Here is a 21112-nt window from a genome sequence, read left to right on the forward strand (position 1 = left end):
CTCCCTCATCTGATGATAAGTCATGGTTAGGATTCTCCTCAACATTATCCTCTGTTTCAGAAGCATCTTCATTCTCCTCTATGTCACTGTCACGATCAAAAAGCTGGGATAAAACCTCAGTAGTAGAAAATCTTTCCTTCGAAGTCATCTGTTCTTCTGGCTAACAGATATCATAGAAGGAAATTGTGTGATGGTCAGGTCTTTTTATATTTTATGCTGCAGTGTAAGAGGCTCCTCCCACTGAAGCGCGGGAAAGATCAAATATCAAAGTTCTCGTGGGAATCGTTTCTGTTTGACAAATGTTTGTGTCATTAGAACTATAAGTGTTAGGGCCCTAAACATAAACAAGCCCTCTGAAGTATGTACAAGTGTGACCTTCATGTGAACTGAGACCAATAAAGCATCAGTGTAAGTGAATTTACAGTAATTCTACATTTTCTTGTATGTTTTATGCAGCTAAATTGCTTTGGGGTCAAATTGACCCCAAGGAACACAGATGTATACAAGATGTGTACAGGACATCAAGAAAGTGTTATGATGAAAAATGTCAGTTTACCATGTTCCCCCCACTTAATTAGGAAAAGTCATCAAGTATGAAGCAAAAAGAAATTGCACTTTGTGAATTGTGAGTGGTCAAACATTGAAAGGGGTCAAATAGACCCCAAGGATAACAGGAGGGTTAAATCAAATACACATCTACAAGGAAAAAAGCTGCACTTCCAGGGAACTTTTTTAAGGCTAACTGAGCAATCATCACATCTTGCCACATGTCTTTTCCAATGCAGCCCGCTCAATCGACACTGCTCAATAGGTCACAGCTCTTTGCTAAAATTATCACATTATGCACCAACAAGTGGAATAGTATCAACTATATTTAAGTTTATATGCCAGATGACAATATTTTCTGGTTGATTTCATTAATATTTGAGGTTTGTATAAAGTAAGGTGAAACTGTTGTATTAGAGACCAATGGGGCACCCTATTTCTGGATTTCTACTGACAACTTGCTCTTATTTTGTCAATCTTCCCATTCTTGTTGGAGTGACTCTACTGTGAGCCATAACATCATGAAATGTTTTGCAGGAAAGAGAGATCTACTGGCCAATAGAAAACTTCATAGACATCAAAGATGTCTGTATGGAAAACAAAGGGGAAGTCCATTTTAAAGATGACAATAAGGCACATTTTCAACTGTGAAAATGACCCATATCTCCAGAAACCCCTGGGTGCTCTTCAGATGTTAACAGCTCTTGTCATATTACGTTGCCTTATGAAAGGTCACACATAGCCAATTGCCCTTGCAATGGTACGAAAATGGCCAAACAGGCTTTGTCAGACTGACAAAGCAGGCAGCCACCACCCTCGGGTCATCTTGCCTTTAATGTGACGCAGCAGTGTCGAGCTCTGCTGACTCTTCGGGATGTACAACGTGTAGGATGCTGACAGCCAGATTCTCCCGCTGAAGACTGCAATGTGGAGGGTCTTCCCTCCATCCTGTGAGTCATATACATTCATACATGCATACAAGTATACAAGGGCATCTGACCCTCTGAGAGGAAATGTGGGTGAAGAAATCCCCTTGGTTATCATACAGTATATGTAAAATGTATGAATGTAAAATCTGACAGACATATTTCAGAATGTGTTCTCACTCTGCACATGGTGTCTCTATGTGTCTTCTGCAGACACTGAGCTCTTTCTACAGTACATATGTATATGTTACAATGTTATGCTACAATCATTTGAGTTCATTTCCCACCATGAATCTTAATTCCACATCCTGTAATAGAATAGAATAGAATTGAAAAATACTTTATTCATCCCCCAAAGGGGGAAATTCAAAATGTAATGACAAAGCTGAAACAACTTTGCAAAACTGTTGGCAGAATTTTTAAATGTCACACTTCTGTTAAATATTCAGACCTTTTTCTGTGGCATTTGAGATTTTATTAATTGGAATTAAATCTCTGCCTCCAGTATTTTTAATTGATTGAACCTGATTTCTCCCCCATGAGCTGTCACCTTACCGTGGTGGGGGGTGGGGGGGGGGGTTGCATGCCCCAATGAGTCTGGGAGCTATGTTGCCCGTAGCTTTAAGCCCCTGGTAGGGTCACCCAAGGACGGATCCTAGATGAGGGACCAGACAAAGAACAGCTCATAAAACCCCCTATGATGAATGAAATGATTGGAAAACACGTTTCTTTGCCCGGATGCGGGTCACAGGGGCCTCCCCCTGGAGCCAGGCCCAGGGGTGGGGCCCGGCAGCGAGCACCTTGTGGCCGGGTCTGTGCCCATGGGGCCCGGTGGGGCATAGCCCGAAAATATGACGTGGGTCCCCTTTCTGACAGGCTCACCACCCGTGGGAGGGGCCTGGTGCAATGTGAGCTGGGTGGCAGCCGAAGACGGAGATCTTGGCGGTCTGATCCTCGGCTACTGAAGCTGGCTCTTGGGATCACCTCTCTGTTGGGGAAGGAGTCTGAGCTGGTGCGCGAGGCTGAGCGGTTCCGGCTAGATATAGTTGGACTCACCTCGATGCATGGCTTGGACTCTGGAACCAGCCTCCTCGAGAGGGGTTGGACTCTCTTCTCTGGAGTTGCCCGTGGTTAGAGGCGCAGAGCAGGTGTGTATGCATACTTATTGCCCCCCGGCTGTGCGCATGTACATTGGGGTTTACCCCAGTGGACGAGAGGGTAGCCTCCCTCCGCCTTAGGGTGGGGGGAAGAGTCCTGACTGTTGTTTGTGCTTATGCAAAGAGCTTCAACCATGTCCCTGGGGAGGTGGGGGACATCGAGTCCGAATGTCCATGTTCTGTGCCTCCATTGTTGAGGCGGCTGATCGGAGCTGTGGCCGTAAGGTGGTCGGAGCCTGTCATGGCGGCAACCCCCAAACCCGCTGGTGGACACCAGAGGTGAGGGAAGACGTCAAGCTGAAGGAGGAGTCCTATCGGGCCTTTTTGGCTAGTGTGATGCAGTTGATGGGTACCGACAGGCCAAGCGGAATGCAGCCTCGGCGGTTGCTGAGGCAAAAACTTGGGCTTGGGAGGAGTTCGTTGAGGCCATGGAGAACGGCCTCGAAGAGATTCTGGTCCACCGTCCGGCGGCTCGGGGGGAAAGCGGTGCACCGTGAACACCGTGTATGGTGAGGTGCTCCGCTTACCTCAACTAGGGACGTCATGAGTCGGTGAGGGGAATACTTCGAGGGCCTGCTCAATCCTACCGACACGCCTTCCGATGCGGAAGCAGTTGGGGAGCTCGGACGTGGGGCCTCCCATTTCTGGGGCTGAGGTTGCCGAGGTGGTCAAAAAGCTCCTCGGTGGCAGGGCCCCAGGGGTGGATGAGGTCTGTACCGGGTTCCTCAAGGCTCAGGATGCTGTAGGGCTGTCTTAGTTGACACACCTCTGCCGCGTGGACATCGGGGATAGTGCCTCTGGACATGCAGATCGGGGTGGTGGTCCCCCTCTTTAAAAAAGGGGACCGGAGGGTGTGTTCCCACTATAGGGGGATCACACTTCTCAGGCTCCCTGGTAAGGTTTAATTGGGGGTACTGGAGAGGAGGATTCACCGGAAAATTGTATCTCAGATTCAGGAGGTGCAGTGTGGTTTTTGTCCTGGCCATCGAACAGTAGACCAGCTCTACACCCTCAGCAGGATCCTGGAGGGTGCATGGGAGTTCGCCCAACCGGTCTACATGTGTTTTGTGGACTTGGAGAAGGTGTTCGACCGTGTCCCCATAAGGTGGTCCCCATAAATCCCTGTAGAGTCTTGTGGGGGGTGTTCCGGGAGTATGGCGTGCCGGACCCCTTGATAGGGGGTGTTCGGTCGGGCCATGACCTTCAGCTATCACTGGAGCGGTTCGCACCCGAGTGTGAAGCGGCTGGGATGAGAATCAGCACCTCCAAATCTGAGACCATGGTCCTCGGCCGGAAAAGGGTGGAATGCCCTCTCCGGGTCGGGAATGAGATCCTTCTCCAAGTGGAGGAGTTCAAGTATCTCGGGGTCTTGTTCACGAGTGAGGGACGAATGGAACAGGAGATTGACAGACGGATTGGTGCGGCGTCTGCAGTGATGCGGGCTCTGCACCGGCCCGTCGTGGTGAAGAAGGAGCTGAGCCAGAAGGCGAAGCTCTCGATTTACCGGTCAATCTATTTTCCTACCCTCACCTATGGTCACGAGCTGTGGGTAGTGACCGAAAGAATGAGATTGCGAATTCAAGTGGCCGAAATGAGTTTCCTTCGCTGGGTGTCTGGGGTCTCCCTTAGAGATAGGGTGAGAAGCTCGGTCATCCGGGAGGGGCTCGGAGTAGAACCGCTGCTCCTCCGCATCGAGAGGAGTCAGATGAGGTGGCTCGGGCATCTGGTTAGGATGCCTACTGGATGCCTCCCTGGTGAGGTGTTCCGGGCCCGTCCCACTGGGAGGAGACCCCGGGTAAGACCCAGGACATGTTGGAGAGACTATATCTCTCGGCTGGCCTGGGAAGTCCCTCCAGAAGAGCTGGAGAAAGTGGCCTGAGACAGGGACGTCTGGGTTTCTCTGCTTAAGCTGCTGCTCCTGCGACCCAATCCCCGGAGAAGCGGAAGATGATGGATGGATGGATGAATGGATGGATGGATGGATGGATGAACCTGGTTTGTTAAGTCACAGTCAGAACTGACAGAGCAAAATCCAAGCCATGATGTGATGGAAGTCACTGCTGAACTCAGAAAGGATTTCTTCAAGGCGAACTATTAAGTTGTGTTCAATTCAGATGGATATGTTAGTCTTTAGGGATTGTTTTTTGTAAAGAAAAAGAAAAAAAACATTACCTTTCCTCATAAATATAAGGCTCTGGCCAGAAATGTGTAACAAAGTTGGCAATGTTTTATGCAACCTGAACTCACGTAAAAATATGACATGAACACAAACCCTGTAACACAATACAAGGTGGCAGGTGGTTATAAAGGCATCCAAAATACTGTGTTGGTGTCAGAGAAATATGGTTTGGGTAATTTACCTGAAAGACAACTGTAGAATTCAGTGTCTGTTCCTTTGTGAATTATCGAATCTCTAAACGCTTTCACACAGGCTGTAATACACCCTGGTAGGCAAGCAGGCTGGTCTGATGTTAAATTATCACGACATCCTAACTCAGAAAAGTCGGTGGAATAGATGAGTATTGCTTCACATGGTAATAGAAAGTCTTGACACATTACTGTACATGCCTTCACCATGTAATGTGGTTTGATGAGGTCACACCCATTTTTACATATTTGTGTGAAACCAGTTTGTTACACTTCCTCCTACAGCAAAATGACACGAAATGGGAACTTGGTGTGTTAAAAAAGGAAGACTAAAAAAGGTTTTCCTGTCTGTAACCGATAAAATAAAAGCAAGCCCCGACAAGATCTGGGATGCATCTCAGTACAGCCTTTTCAATATTCTCATTGCTTCTTATCAGTAGTGCCACTTTGACTGTGGTATATTCACTCTGAAAAAGGATATGGTGCAAAAACTCCCTGTTCCGAGTGGTGAATACAAACAAGAACCGGGCGCAAGGTAACTAACGAGGGAAGAATGAACTGATGACAAAAAGGAAAACTAGAAGAAGACGTGAACATTTTGGTCAAAATTTTCACAAAGAACACAAATACTCCTAAACCACGCCAGCTACAGCTGCTGTTATACTTTTATACTATAACAATTAGATTTGTGCTTGCTTATAGTAAGAGGCGTTCCACATTCAAGAATTTGTTTATTCATACATGTTGGGGACAGTTCGGTTATCGTGAAATAAAGGATGCACAGTTTATCATAATGAAAACAAAAGGTTACTGGTTTCATTGTGACATTAAAGTCACCATACTGTAACTTTGACTGTTTTATCTTGGATGTGTTTGCCCTCTATTGGCGTGTTCCCACTATGCAGTCTGGTACGGGTCGGGCCGGAACGGTTATTTCAGTGTTGCCATTACCACGGAAGCGTACCGATCCGTACTGTACCGTTACCATTTTCGTAACCATTCTGCTTGGAGTACCGAACACACAGGACCGGTTCCAGGCTCTGCTCTCCGTTGTTTGTGAGGAGGCTGTGCACCGGGAGCTCGATGGCGGTGTGCCAAACGAAAAAGTTTTCCAGCTGATTAACGCAAAAATGGCAGAGAGTGGTTTATTTGCTATTTACGCTTCGGCACGCACCCCGCCCACCCCTGAGGGTCCCCTTTGTACAGTGGGAACGCAAGCTGACCCCAAAGCGACCCGACCCGTACCGTACCGTTCCGAACCGACCCGTACTGGACTGCAAAGTGGCTTTAGTCTTTCTTTCCACAGTGGTTTTCCACAGTGATCTACAAAACATGCCACCTAATGACTACAGACACAGATACAGACATGCATGCAGTCATTTGAGGGGGAAAAGTACACTGTCTTTCTATGCCAAATGTTACAAAATCAGGCCTTAAAAAGTCTTAAAATGGGGTAAATACAACTTCAGATAACAGTTCATGTCATAGTATGTTCTTTGTTTGGGAAAAAAAGAAAAATTTCGAAGCTGTGTGTATGTATAAGCCTATAAATGTACCTTGTTCTTCAAATTACTGTATATTAAAACATTAAATCACTCTCTCACTGGCAGGCACAAGTGGGATAACTTGCCAAGTTTTTGGACAGGAGGTAAAATTTCACAGCTGCAGTCTGTTGGATGTCAGACAATAAGCAAGTTTGTGTCAATTATTTCTTCTTCTGGTCACAAAGGACCAGGCATCACACGTGGGAGAGTAACTACATATGTGTATGGTAATCACAAAAAACAAAAGCAAGGACTTCAAATGTTTTTCTAAATTCTGAAGGAATCATTGAAACTGAAGAATATCCCTGTAGAGCGATATGGTTTGAATAAAAATGCTGCATGAGGAAAGCGCTGGAGATCGACCATCTTTATTCTGTGAAGACGTACAAACAGTACCACTCACCCAGTGCTGACTTTCTGAGCTCCTTATCTACAAACTCCTAATGCTCTTATGATTCCAAACCCTTTTAACCTCCTGCTGTGTCTGAGGAGTGTTTACACCCCCTGCTGTGCCAAATCTGACAGCACCCTTATCATGAATAGAAAAACCTATACAAATTAAGATTGATCTGTTTTCTATATGACCTTGCATGAAATAACATCGAGCTTGAAAATCTTTAAATGTGGGCTTTTTATCTATTGAAATAGAGCCATCTATACAGTGCTAGAATTGACAATTCTAGTAGAAGATGTATCAAATCAAATATAGCAAAAATATAATATAACAATAATATAATGATTCCAGGCCACTTACATTTATACTGTACCTGGGACACTAAACCTGCAGAGTGCACAGATTTTTTTTGCCAGAAGTACAGATTGCTGGTGTTTCCACCATTATGTGTGCAAGATTTGCAGGATTGTCAGCACCTTGTGGTGGAATCCCACCTATGCGGGGTCTTTGTATGTGAGCTGCTCCTTGCCTCACATGCAGGCTCAAAGATAGTGAAGTCGCTTCAATACCTTTTCAAAAGAGAAAATTCCAACACTGCTGAGTAGAGGTGACAAAAACTGTCCATCCGTCTATTTTCTATACTCACCTCATTGTATTCTGGGTTGTGGAGGGCCTGGAGCCTCAGCCAGATGCAAGGCAGGGTACACCTTGTACATGTTGCCAGTTCATCACAAAACCAAAACAGCCATACATGCCCACACTCAATCCTAGAGTGGGTTTAGAATCACCACTCAACCCGACATGAATGTTTTTGGACAATGGGAGGAAGCTGGAGTACCTGGAGAGAACCCCTGCGTGCACAGAGGAGAACATGCAGACTCCAAACAGAAAGGCCCCTGATGACATTCAAACTGTGAGATGGCAGTGCTAACCACCACACCACTGTGAAGCCTGTGAGCGTCCAAAAAGATGCAGTGTTCAAGGACATCTTCATGAAGTGACAATAAGTTAAGATTGCAGTCAGTTTTAAGAAGTTTTGTACATATATGATTTATATTCCAGTGTAAAAGATCATGAGTTGAGTGAATACTTTTTCTCTTATTTCTTTTTCACCCTCACACACTCAACACACAAAGTGCTGTATCTAAAAACAACAAGAACAGGAGTGTGTTGTGAGTTTTTGTCTTGTCAACAATGGGAAGATGCACAACCACCCACACCTTCTCTAACACACAACCCCTTTGATCAGCTGCTGCTCTTGTGTTTCTGTGACACACACATGCACACAGATTTGTCACCTCAACTCCCCTACTGATCCCTTTAGAACCTGTGCACAATCCTTCCTAATGAACCAAAAAAAGGGAAGAACCTAGCAATCACATGAAGTCATACAAGTGAATCTATAAATAGTCTATAATCCCACAGCTACAGTATGTTCTCACACATCATATGGTCTCAACAGCCTGCAAATCACACGCCTTCAGGCTCTACTCAAACCCAACTTGATGGAATGAGAATGGAATTGACTACTCAAAGGTAATGCTCAATCACAGCTGGAGTCAAAGCTATTATTGTTTTGTTTTTTTCCATATTGCAGCAACACTTGAACCTCTCCTGCATTGAAATTCAAGTGGGTGCGCTGCCTTTCAAGAGACAATATTTCTCTCCTCCATAAACAGCCGCCCCTCCACACCCAGCCCCAGAGTTAAGAAATAGTTTTAAAATATATCCCTGCATGAGGGGATTTCGGATTTCTTTCTCTGTTTTTGTAACATGTAGTGCTGCTTATTTTTCTGACTGCATCATGGAGAATATAGATACCTCCTGTCTGCCAAAAGCTTATCAGCATGTGTTGGTGCTGGGCCCATGACTTGGAGCAACGCAAGTGAAGATGAGGCAACAGTATAGTGGCAGAAAGTGTGTGTGTGTGCATGTGTGTTTCTGACAGCGTTTGGGTTTGCGTGGGATAGGGACAGAGCATCTGTGTGTTTACGCTCTGTGTGTGTCAGATCAAAGAGGAAAGATAGACAAGGCACTGCAGTGGCATGTGTGGCCAGCACTGTAATGGCACTCTATAACTGTGACATTTCTAAAAGCAGAAAAGGTTCACCAATCAAATCCTCTGTGTTCTCTTGTAAAGCAGTGGAGGCTGAATGAATGGAGGATTTTAGAGTCACAATACTGAATTACTCAAATGTTTTGCTCCCTCTTCACACGCACTCATCACACTCTTACTTAAGCATGTAAAAAGCATTTCCTCAGCCGCATATGTGCACACCCCCACTCCCTCAAGCACTTGTGCCCAGCCTTTCTGCTGTGTAAACAGGTGCTGGAACAATATGAGATCATGCCAGCAGGTTTTCCTCTCTCTATGTATTATCATTTGCATTTTTAAAGACACATTTAATATCAATTCACTGTTCACAAAAATAACTCAAGCATGGCAGACTCTCTGCGCCTCTACAGATGCTGAATATAGACCCCCCCCCCAGCAACCAATTTAATGCAACCTGTTTTTGAATGAGCTCTTGTGGATCATATGGTGCTCAGTGAGGGTGCTCCTGCTAAAAGTTGTTGCTATAGTGACACCTGCTGGATGGGAAAGGAAAGTTTATACCGACTATCATTGGTTTCACTCCCATTCAGCTTGCCGTGAAATAAGCAAACTCATGTGTCAGTATGTGGGACCCATTGTTATGCTTGTGAAATTTAATCTGCAACACATCACAATGGAACATGCACTCATGTAGCAATCTCATAAAAGCAGTTATGAACAATATCACAGTTCAGACAGACTTTTGAATGGTGGCTCTGAAGTGCGAAACTCAATAACAAAGCAGAAAACTCGACATTACACAGAACACAGCAACGTTTTTTTAATGGAAAAAGTAAGGAAAACAGCACCATGTCTGTTGCAACAAGTCGATTTCATTGCTTGTTTCTGATGTGTACCACTCCCTTCTGTCTCCTTAAATTACAAACATTTTTCTTTAGCTGTTTTCATCATTACCCACTTCAAACTACAGCTCAACCCTGAATGTGGGTTTCAATTCACAGCTTACAATTAGGCAGTTAGAGGAAAGCCGGAAAAAATGCCATTCCTGTTTTGTTTGTGTGTTTTGTTTGTTCTGCAGACAGCCTTCATGGTGTGGGGACACGACATGAATTAGACTGGTTTCAGTTTGGCTCTGAGTATCCCAAAGTTTGTGACCAAATCTAGTTGAGAAAATCCCAATGTCTTGTCTGCTTAAATGTGGGCTACAGTGTCTCAATAATAGTATAAACCCTTTAAGTAAATAATGTGCAACAGTTACTGACATCTAGTGGTCAAGTTGGAGATAGCAACTATCTCAAACGCTTTCAATGTACTATTAGACCTTGTAGATAAATTCTCATCTTCCAGCTAGATCTAGACAAAATAGCATATGAATAGCAAAGCAAGCCAGTATGTTTCCTATTTTAAGTATTTTAGCCCTACAGCATTAAATATGGGGTTATCTTAAGAAAATATACAGGCACTGTTCGATCCCTGGATGATTTGCAACCAATATTTCTATACTCCATCGTGGTGATGGACTAAAAGAAAAATATCCATCTACTTTCTTCAGATCATAATTAGGGTTGTGGGTACATCAGGTTGAAAGGTAGAAAAAGTGCTGTTTGATCTTGGGTTTCGCACCAGTTCATGCAGTCATTACAAAAGTTTGTTTACAACTGTTTTTGTATTCCTCCTTCTCCAGTTATAACACATCCTTAAAACAACAAACCATGCATAAAAAGTATGGCACATGTGACAGTAGACTGACCTATTGGGGTGCCAATAGGGGCGAATTGCACCTGTTAGAAAATACGTGTCTGATATGCCCAAGAAAATCCTAACTCCATTGGATTAGTTTTGAGCTCAGTCAAAACTGCCCTTTCAAATCTCCCAGCCAGGATTAGTGAGTGGACTATATCAAATGCAGAAGGGAAATTTGCAAAGTGGATTGGAGCATGTTTTACATCCCTCCAGATTTATTCACAAAGCTTAAAAGTGTTACATTGGCAGTGTCTGCCCTTCTTGCACAACGATAAGCGAATTGTAGAGTCTAGGACATGATTTTATGATGTGGTTTATCATCAAGGCCAATCTTTTCAGGCTCACCTCATCTTTTATGTTTGCACAATAATAATTTACGGCCATTTAATAATATTCTAATTTTAAGATACTTTTGGTGCGTTGGAAAATGACATGTACTTCCTGTCCTTCTCATTCCACAGCCAAATGGCAGCAAAACGGCTCTGATGGCCTAATCTTCGGTGGAGCGTTTTTCCCACTCTGCACTAAGCTTTGATGCTTTAATGGGCCGACAGACTGTGATAATGATATACATAATACAGACATGTTAATGAATCTGCTCCAATTTACATCGCATGTGTCGTTTAAACTCTGAATTCTTGGATTCATTCGTTGCCTTTCTTTCTTGCCGCACAGATCGGTAGGTTTGTGTGTATTCCTTCACAATGTACGATCTCAACCACTTTACTGCAGCAGCTCAGCATTTGTGAGAGAACATTAATTTTTAACCCTAAATCAGCATTAGTCTCTTATCTTCCTCTCTCTGTGCATCAAGTACATCAACGAGTCCCTGAGAGACCACGGTGGTTTCAGATAAGGTGGCACCACATTTGCATTAAAAGCTTATTCATGACGTCAAGGTCACAGAGTAATTGGTATAAATGGCAATTTGCCGTGCTTTCAGAAGCCTCTTTGAGGTTCGATTATTCAGAAGCTGAGAGATGCATTTCAGCTTCACTGTGACTGGAGAGCATTAATTCCACTGCTGAACTGTAGATCCCTCTAGGTTATAAGCCTCATCTGTGTATCTGTCAACGATTCATCTGTGAACAATGCTGAGAAAGTACTTGTACAACATTTCTGATGCGACTGCTCAGCATCAGAAAGGCAGCTCATCTGCTTCCCCTCGCTGCTTGTGGGTGTGTGTCTGTGCAATCATTTGCAATGTGTCACAAAGAGAAGCAGAACTCCCACAAGAGAAGACAACACGCCTAATGAGCCTCATTTTATGTGACAGTTTTAATGGAATTTAGATCAAACAGTGACGCATTCAGGCAGCAGACAAACAGTAAAATCCACAAACAGCATTTAAACTTGTGAGCTCCTATTGACTTGTGTATTCGTGACAGAAACGTATTGGTTAAAAGTTAATTAACTCCGGTCCACAGTTACAAGTCAATAATTCTTGGAATGATGTGTGCAATTAAGGTGTCAGTGACACATCGTGTTTTCTGCTCGAAAGCTCTGATCCTATTTTAAGCTTTAATGTCTTAATTTCTTCAGAGACTTTCCAGTTGTGCTTGTGAAGCACAAACTAAATGACACGTGAGAAAAAAAGAGAAGCAAAGCCAGCATGAGAAAATGAATACCTGGTCAGATTCTCACCTTGTGTTTTTTACACTGTGTGTGTGTATCTGCATACTTTTTTCCCTATATTCATAAGGTCCAAAAACAATGGGCCTACTATACTTGTGAGGTCCATTGTGTTTTCAGGGACTAAATGGTGGATCCCACATGTCCACAAGAGAATTTTGAGTGTTATTACAAACAAGGTGAGGCTGCATTTCAGTTTTATGCTCCTAACATCTGGAACAGCCTTCCAGAAGATGTGAGAGAGGCCTCAACTCTGACAATGTTTAAATCCAGGCTGAAAACAGTTCTATTTAGCTGTGCATATGACACATGAAAATATTTGATCTGCACTCTTAACTTTTAAATGAATTAATTAATGATTATTTTTTATATTTTTCTTTTTCCCCCTCTTCTTTGATTGCTTTTAACTGTGTTTTAATTTCTATCTTTTAAATGCCTTGTCTTTATGTAAAGCACATTGAGTTGCCTGTGGTATGAAATGCGCTATATAAATAAAGATGCCTTGCCTTGCCTTGCCTTACTTGGTTTTGTGGTTAGGAACAATGCAATTCCAGTATGTTGTGCTCTATTTTGTACAGGCAAAGTCACTTGGGTCTCTCTTTAAATAGGGAAGGAAGTACATACACTGCCCATCAAAAAAGAAAACTCACCACCTGGATTTAACTAAGCAAATAAGTAAGAGCCTCCAATTGGATACTTAGTGCATGGATGATTATGTTTCAGGTGGCAACAAGTTATTTAACCCTAACTGATGCTATGAGTAGCTTCTCATTTCTTAAATAACCATCCTCTGGTAGTGAAAAAGATGTTAATCTGTTTCAGAAGGGTCAGATTATTGGCATGCATCAAAGAAAACATCTAAGGAGACTGCTGAAACGACTAAAATTGGGTTGAAAACTGTCCAACGCATTACTAAAAACTGGAAGGATAGTGGGGAACCAACATCTTCGAGGAAGAAATGTGGTCAGGAAAAAATCTTGAATGATGGTGATTGGTGATCACTTAAACGTTTTTTTTTTTTACGATATGATTTCATATCGTAAAAAAACACCGACAGTACAACTCAGGGCCATGTTTGATAGTGAAAGTAAGAGCATTTCCACAATATGAAGGGAGCAGCTGTGGAGCCTTTAGAAAACCTCTTATCAGTGAGGCTAAACATAAAAAAAGGCTTCAATTTTCAAGGAGCCTAAGGTTCAGCAACGGTATGAGCCCAAAGGTCATCTGACTACCTGAATATACTGAATGACCGGGATCTGTGGATTTTTTTCCTTCTTCCCTGATGGCACGGGCATATTCCAAGATAAAAATATCCGGATTCATCAGGCTCAAATTTCAGGGAGAGTGGTTCAGGGAGCATGAGACATCATTCTCACACATGGAGTGCCCACCACAGAGTGCAGACCTTAACCCCGTTGAGAATCTTTGGGAGGTGCTGGAGAAGACTTTGAGCAGCAGTCAGACTCTCCCATCATCACTACAAGATCTTGGCAAAAATTAATGCAACTGGATGGAAATGAATGTTGTGCATTCATGTTGTGCATGCACGCTGTGGCATCGAAATGATGCCACAGCGTGCCGAAAGCTGAAGGCGGTCCAACGAAATATTAGAGTGTGAGACTTTTTTTGGGACGGGGAGTGTATCTATACGTCTCAAATATTTAGTGACGGATTTTTTTTGGCTGTGAAGCTCTGGAAGGTCACATTTGTGACCTCACAGTTATCAGTAAACCACAGTGACATTCACCGTGTTTTCAGTGTAGCCTCAACAATACATTTCTTTTGATTTTCTGCGTGTTGCTTTGGGCATCCTTGTTATGTGCTAAAAGACTTAATCTGTACCTTCAGTGACAGAACTACAGATTCAACTCATGGGAAAAAAATAACAACAACAAAAAGTCCAAATAAAACCAGCAATGACTCATCTGCAGCAAATGTAGAACATCTGAAACAAGTCAACAAATGGTCCAATCTTAGCCTCGTCTGGGTTTTACAAACTGCTTATCGTGCACTGCTGCACTTTTTTACTTTACTTTTTTATACTCGCAAATTAAGTGAAGGAGAAAAAGACCAATCAAACACCCGTGCATGAAGGTTTGTGGGTATGTTTAAAATACCTGTGCTATGAGATGTAAGTTTAGGTGTTTTAAGTGTTCTTAAGGATCTATTGAGCAGGATCTGCAGCACAATGTGACTGGTTCCTCTTTATTCATACGTACATCGTTCTTATGTAAACTAAAGTTAGACAGACAAAGAAATGGCACTGGAAACATACCTCTGGCTCAGAAATGACCTTGGTGAAGGTAGAAAAAAGGAGAGTAATTGACTCGCCAAATTTAGATAACTCGTATACTGTCTGGCGTGTGGTCATATTTTCCCTTAAAAGGTCATAGTTGGGACTTGTGCCAACTGGCAACTGTAAAGTTTCCTGCATAACACTTGTGTTCACTACGTCCACGTACATTTAGAGCTGTAACTTCATCAAGTGACTTTGTTTCAACAGTGCTCATTGCCAGCATTTACACAGCGAGGAAGGTTCCTCTGGGGATGCTATACAGCAAACAGCCACAAGAGGAGGTAGGAGACAAGCACATGACCCAAGCCAGAGGGGCGCTGAGTCACATGTTGTCCTTCAGTAACATACAAAACCACAAATATGACCAATCACTGGGAAATGAGCAATAACTAACAATGACAAAAAAACAATCCCCAGTGCTAATGACAGCCCTGCACACAAAGAGACTCCTTTATTGAATTCCCCACCACTGAAATTCAACACTCCTCCACTAAGTGGCACAAACTTGATGTTTCACAGGAGACTCCCAGTCACTCCTGCCAATCTGCACTTCATTAAGCTGATTGCTTGCCTGTGCAAGCTACTTGCTCTGCCTGGCAGTTCCGTCTGCCTGCCTTGTTCTGATTAAAGAGGAACCTCATAAATACACTGCTGCCCATAAACGATTTCCTCATTACATCAAAGTCACACGGAAGTTGTAAGCTGCTTTTACAATTCTAACTACTCACAGGAACCACACACCATCAAAAGTGCCCCCGCGGCTCTAAAAGCACTGACACTGAGCTGGACGGCTGTGGTGGACGTTTGTTCATTCAAACCCGGGTTAACAGCGGTCATAGATAAGTTTATTGGCAGGAAGAGCGTACTGCCGGACAGGATAAAGGCATATGAGTTACCTGGCCTCTCACAAGGCAGGTTGGTAAAAAACGAGCGAGTTATATCTGTATGGAAGTTATAACAAACTGAGAGACAACCATGGATTATTTCCAGTTGAATAAAGAGTGAATGTAACCAGCACACCTCAATGCTGAGTTAGTCTCGTGCCACTGTTGTCAGAGTTGAATACCACAACAATGCCCAGCTGTGCAGAGATGATCCAGAAAGTCAACATGTTCATTCAGAAACTCTGCCTCAGTAGCACAAATAAAAGATGTTACCAGAGGGGTGGATGACGGGAACTATCTGTGAAGCTGTAAAATTTATGAGTATCATTTATGCTTTGTCAAACATTGCCTTGAACTGACCACCGTCTGATGGGAAACACAGACTTGGAATTAAACCGCACAAACTCACACAAAGAGCAGCTGCATCTGCACAGCGCTGTGGGACGCAGACAGAGGGAATAACAGCTCTGCTCGAGCTTACATTTTGCTACTTTATTTTTTTTTTTTTTTTTACACACAAAACAAAATGTCACATCTGTAGTTCAAACAATCTGGTCAGCTTTAATGTCAGACGATAAAAGCATGAATGTGGGAGGAAAATATCAACTGCATAGCAAAACGTAGCCCCTTTCAGATATGTGCAAGAAGAAGAACAATATAAATATATATTTGGTCCGCCATTTTTGTACCATATTCTTATCATAAATATACAACAAACAGTAAGGCATTCTTACATTTTTTCCAGCATTGTATTTCATAGGGAATAAATACGTCTATGTGCTATAAATGTGTCGTAAAGAAATTAGGGGAACAATGAAACTTTTATTGGTACAAAAGATAAAAGGTTAACAAAGTTTTAACCGTGGAGAGTTAAAGATTAAAACATTTAGAGTTTTGTTTCATACAAACCTGAAACTGCTTTTTTTGGGGTTTTTTTTTCATGTTTTGGAAATGAAAAACGATGCTTCACTGATACGTTTTATCTGGCCTGAGTAGCTGAAACATCCATTCATCCACACAAGCATCCTGATATTAAGGCCCTTATCGACACAAGGCTCTGCGTCTGAGTGGCGAGGCTCGTGGAAGTCTCTGTTTGGGTGCCCAGTCCAAGAAGTCCTCGCCCTGCTTAATTATTGCAGATGTAAACAAGTGAAGAGCATAAACAGCTGGACAGTAACCCCCCTCCTCACACAGGCCAGTCGTGTAAACAGGCAGTCTAAGGGGGGAAAGCAGGAAGCTTTTTTTTATCCTCGCCGTTGGAAAAAAAAAAGAAGATACTTAATTTGATTTGAAGTGCTCCGAAAGTTGCACTTCTTGTGCAGTAGATATATTATTTACATGGACTTTTTAAAAAAAATGTTAAGCACACATCCTCCATGTCCATTTTTTGTGAATGCTTTGAAACATGTCAAAATATTTCCATTTTTATGATAAGTGGTACATGCTGTAGCCCAGAGGCGCAGCATAGAGTCCTAAAGGTGATATGGGCAGTATGGGTCTGTGGTGGTGGTGATATGCAGAGTACGCCTGTCCGTACAGCGACATGGTGCCCAGCGACAGTGGTAACGTAAAGCCAGGGTGTAAAGCTCCTGCAGTCGTGGCCGCCACTGCTGCCGTCTTGGCGTCAGCTGCCATCTTGAGTTTCTCCAGCTCGGCCTCCTGGAGCCTCTTAGCTTTTGCCCGACGATTCTGGAACCAGATCTTCACCTGGGTCTCTGTCAGGGTCAGGGAGGAGGAGAACTCGGCCCGCTCTGCGATGGACAGGTACTGCTTCTGCCTGAACTTTCTCTCCAGGGCCAGGAGCTGAGATGTGGTGAAGGGGGTGCGGGGCTTTCGGTTGGTCTTGTGTTTTCTCAGCTGACAGGCGGCACTGACATGACCTGGGAGAAGAAAAGAGGAAGAGATTAGAATGTGAATGAGATTTGCACTATGAATGCACCAATTCACCTAATTATCACATAATCTGATTGGATTAGGTGTAGATGCTGGGTGGCCCTGTGATAAATGGCTGTCGGTTATAGTTTACATCAGGTTTTAAAATAGTAAAACTACAGCAACTGTTTCACCTTACAAGGTTCAAGAATAGCACATATTTAGACCCCCAGTATAATCTGTAACAAAGTTATCCCTTTACACTTTTATCCACTGAATGGATCTCACTAAACAGGGATCATCTTTAGATCTCTAGATATATAGATCGGCGCATCCTGTAGGGGATGGACTATTCTGTCAGTAAACCTTAAAGTCTTACTTGCAAAAACTGAAACGTCTGGGGCTCAAGCTGAAGCATAGTGTAGATGTTATGGTCTACAGAGAGAGACAAAATGCCGACAGTAAACATATCTGTACGATTCGCTCGGTAAACTTACGAGGTTGTGTCGAAAACCCGCCGGCAGTAACCCAGGCTCCACAGTCCTCCGACTCCGACGCCTCAGATTTGACCGGCGACGAAGGCGTATTTGTCAAACTCATCTGAGTACCGACAGGAGGGCTGCACGTCTCCCGGCACAGATACAAAGAGTTCAAACCTGTGGCGGACACCACCACCGAACCACCCTTCAGTGTGCTGCAGACGGATTCTCCGCCGCGGGTGTCCGTCTTCTTCCCGGACATGAGCGCCTCGACGCTGAACGGGTGATGCCGTCGCACCGCCGGAGATGTCTTCTCCACACCCGGCCCCTCCGTCTCTGGCAAGTCCGCTCGGTTACTGTCCTCCTCGGAGGAACTGCATCCCAAGTCGTTCGTAGTCTCCCGGGAGGCCATTTTTTCCTCCGAAAAAAAAAACCAGGTGGACTCCACGCGGACACGGCCGTTAAAGTTCAGCCAGGTGACACGAGCCCCCGTGAGCGCAGTGATACGAGCTGTCAAGTAGTATGAGGGAGTATGTGCGTTGACACGACTCAACTCTGACCAATCACTGCTGCCCAAAATGTTTATGTATGTGAGCTCATGCCGCTTTCAGGGACAGCAGGAAACTTACTTTGTTTTTGAGGGAGCGCAGTGCTGCAGATCCTTCAGTTTCCCTAATCGGTGAGTGATCCCTTCATTCACTTCTTACACCATCTGTAAGCACCAAGTAGTCCAAGCTCACAGTTTTATCCAAGTCGTTTTAAAGCAGAAAAAAAATATTGTAGGATAACGACAATAACCAGAAACATTCATTTCCTCACAGCCTTTTCTCCAAAATGCTGTAATAAATTCAAATTTTCCAAAACAGGGCTTTCATATCTTTTTTTTTTTTTCCGAGGAATCGAAATTTCTTTGAAAACTTGATGCAGATTGTCCCCGTGTCACCTCTTTGCTTTGATAAGTGAATTCGGGGAAATGGGCTGTAAAAATATTAGCAGTGCTACAGCATTATCACATGTTAAGCTCCAGTAATGGATTAGCTCTAACCTCATGAGACTGCATGTGTAAACATGGGCCCCATGTGGATAATTAAGCAGAATTATACCCAGGATGAAACACTGATCCCTTTCTTCTGGATTTCTCTCTCCGATTTGTTTGGTGTTCCCTTCATTGGGACTTTCCAAATTAACCTTCATTGATCTTGTGCACTCTACTGTCGCGATCCAAATTTTATGAAGGGGTTTCACACTCAAATTAAAGAGCAAATGGCTTAACATGGTTACATATTCTGTACTTAATACGCTTGGCTTGGTCCAGTTGTTGTCTGAGGCCCGACTGGACACAAAGTAGATTAGGCATTCACATGTCTCTCTCCATGTCTGTGGCTGACTCATTCATCTTATGTCCTATGATTCAGTCACATTTACTATCCACAGCAAACATCAAGTAACTCACTGTGATGTATTATGAAACAACTTATTGTGATTTTTACATGGACAATTTCACACTCTTTCAGATGAAAGTTCCCAACTCCTAATGGAGAACTTTACACTTATTGGTTGAAATTCTTCCATCTGAGAATCTTTGACTTATTTGTGTGACTGCATGTACTCAACTCAGTTCTTGCTGAATAATAATCACAATTTCACATCACAAGGTACATACAAGTGATCCCTAAGCAGTGACTTTGTGTGTAAAGCCCACAGCTGCCCGATCCAACAGAAATAGGTTGTCTTTCAGTTTGTTTTGAGAGCCTCAAGCCTTCCGTTTTCCCCCTAAACACACCGGATGCTAAACTTATCTAAAGCACTTTTCTCTATAAATTGATCTAAACTTTCCTCTATATTTTTACATGTAGCCAGCAGGTCTGAGTAGCTTGTGCAGCAGAGCTCAGTTCCCAGGAGTCTGCCACTGCTGCCTTATTAAAGTAGGGTTATTTCACAGACAATCAGAGGTTTGTGAAGGCGCCAGTGAGCGGCCAGATGAAAGAGCTGACTCCTCAGGGAAGAAACTGTTGCCCTTTTTTTTTACAGCTCTGCTCAGGATCCCTACCTCCTTCCTCCTCCACCCACGCCACTTCTAACTCTCTGGCTGTGTCCCTAACCCTGCAGGCACCTTGTCAGTCAGCCACATAGCATGCTCTTGGTGGACTGTCATTTTCGCATGTTTGCCACTTTTCTAACTCCTGACTTCATCCTTTTGGTCCTTCATTCTTGCTACCTTTACTTTAGTTATAGATCCCTATCCAAGGCACCCAAAGTATTCTTCATGTATTCCTCGGGCTCTTCTTTCTCTCTGTCCCCAGCTACGTATGATTTGTTCATTTCAATTTTTTCGCCTCAGAAAGGATTCACTCCTGCCTCTGACCCTTTCCTTCCACAATCTCTTCTTTCCACATTTAGCTCCTTCATTCATTCATACATATACATGTTTACACCCCGTATTGACAACTTTTCCATAAATAATGTGAAAAAAGTGTGAGTGGATGCACTTGCTGTGCATATGATGCATTATATATGAAATACCAAGCCTTTCTGCTCAGTAACAATATGTAAATACTAGTATGTCTACAGTTATCAAAAAGAATATTGCTGGAGAAGTAGAAAGGGGTATAGAGGAAGGAAGGAAGAAGGAGGTGGGGCAGAAGCGAGAGGGGTGCCCTCCTGGGTGTAGCAAAATTACCCACACATCCTACTTCCTTTTTTCCATAATATCGTTTAAGCTTGATAATAGCGAAAGTAATTTGTCTGAGCATGTTTGTCTGTGTGTGCACTGTGTAGATGTCTGCACAGTGTGTGTGCATGTGTGACAGAGTCTTGAGAAGTCTCTGGTTGTGAGGGTCGGGCACACCTCAGAGCATTGTAATTACAGCAGAGGCTTTGAAGTGGTGGAATGTTTGGTGGGATAATCAGCAGGCTGGGCTACACTTACATTGCCATTAAAACACTCATTCATGCCAGCGACATCACACATTTTATGATCTTTGCTGAAACAAAAATAAAAAATGGGGAGCTTGGAAAGTAACATATTAAAAAGATAAAAATGATCACTGCTATGTGTTTTTTATAGCAAAAATAAATTTGATCCCACTCAGCATCATCTGGTCGATCCTCTCGTTTCTTGCCGCTTTCTCAGACCTTTTCCTTGTATGCGTTGTTTTAGCTGGTCAGGTCTAGGTTCAGCATCATCATGTGCCCAAAAATGAGGTCAACTGACTA

General features: G+C 43.4%; 1 protein-coding gene across 1 annotated transcript; it reads right to left on the reverse strand.

Annotated features, from left to right (window-relative positions):
• Positions 1-16036: 16036 nt before the first annotated feature.
• msx2b (muscle segment homeobox 2b) lies at positions 16037-18484 on the reverse strand. The gene is made up of 2 exons (XM_075487308.1): positions 17915-18484; positions 16037-17425 (listed from the first exon to the last, which is right to left on the reverse strand). Exons 1-2 carry the CDS (start codon positions 18306-18308, stop codon positions 16971-16973), a joined length of 849 nt encoding a protein of 282 aa, XP_075343423.1. The 5' UTR covers positions 18309-18484; the 3' UTR covers positions 16037-16970.
• Positions 18485-21112: the final 2628 nt, after the last annotated feature.

Source organism: Odontesthes bonariensis, chromosome 16 (genome assembly GCF_027942865.1).
Source record: "Odontesthes bonariensis isolate fOdoBon6 chromosome 16, fOdoBon6.hap1, whole genome shotgun sequence".
In the NCBI taxonomy this organism is placed as follows: Eukaryota; Metazoa; Chordata; class Actinopteri; order Atheriniformes; family Atherinopsidae; genus Odontesthes; species Odontesthes bonariensis.

What these genes read in the sequence shown, in the direction of transcription:
- msx2b (XM_075487308.1), bottom strand. Translation starts at nt 18,308, where the DNA reads ATGGCCTCCCGGGAGACTACGAACGACTTGGGATGCAGTTCCTCCGAG. An exon ending in CGGGTTTTCGACACAACCTC is followed by an intron (nt 17,426 to 17,914) that starts GTAAGTTTACCG and finishes TTCTTCTCCCAG; the next exon opens with GTCATGTCAGTGCCGCCTGT.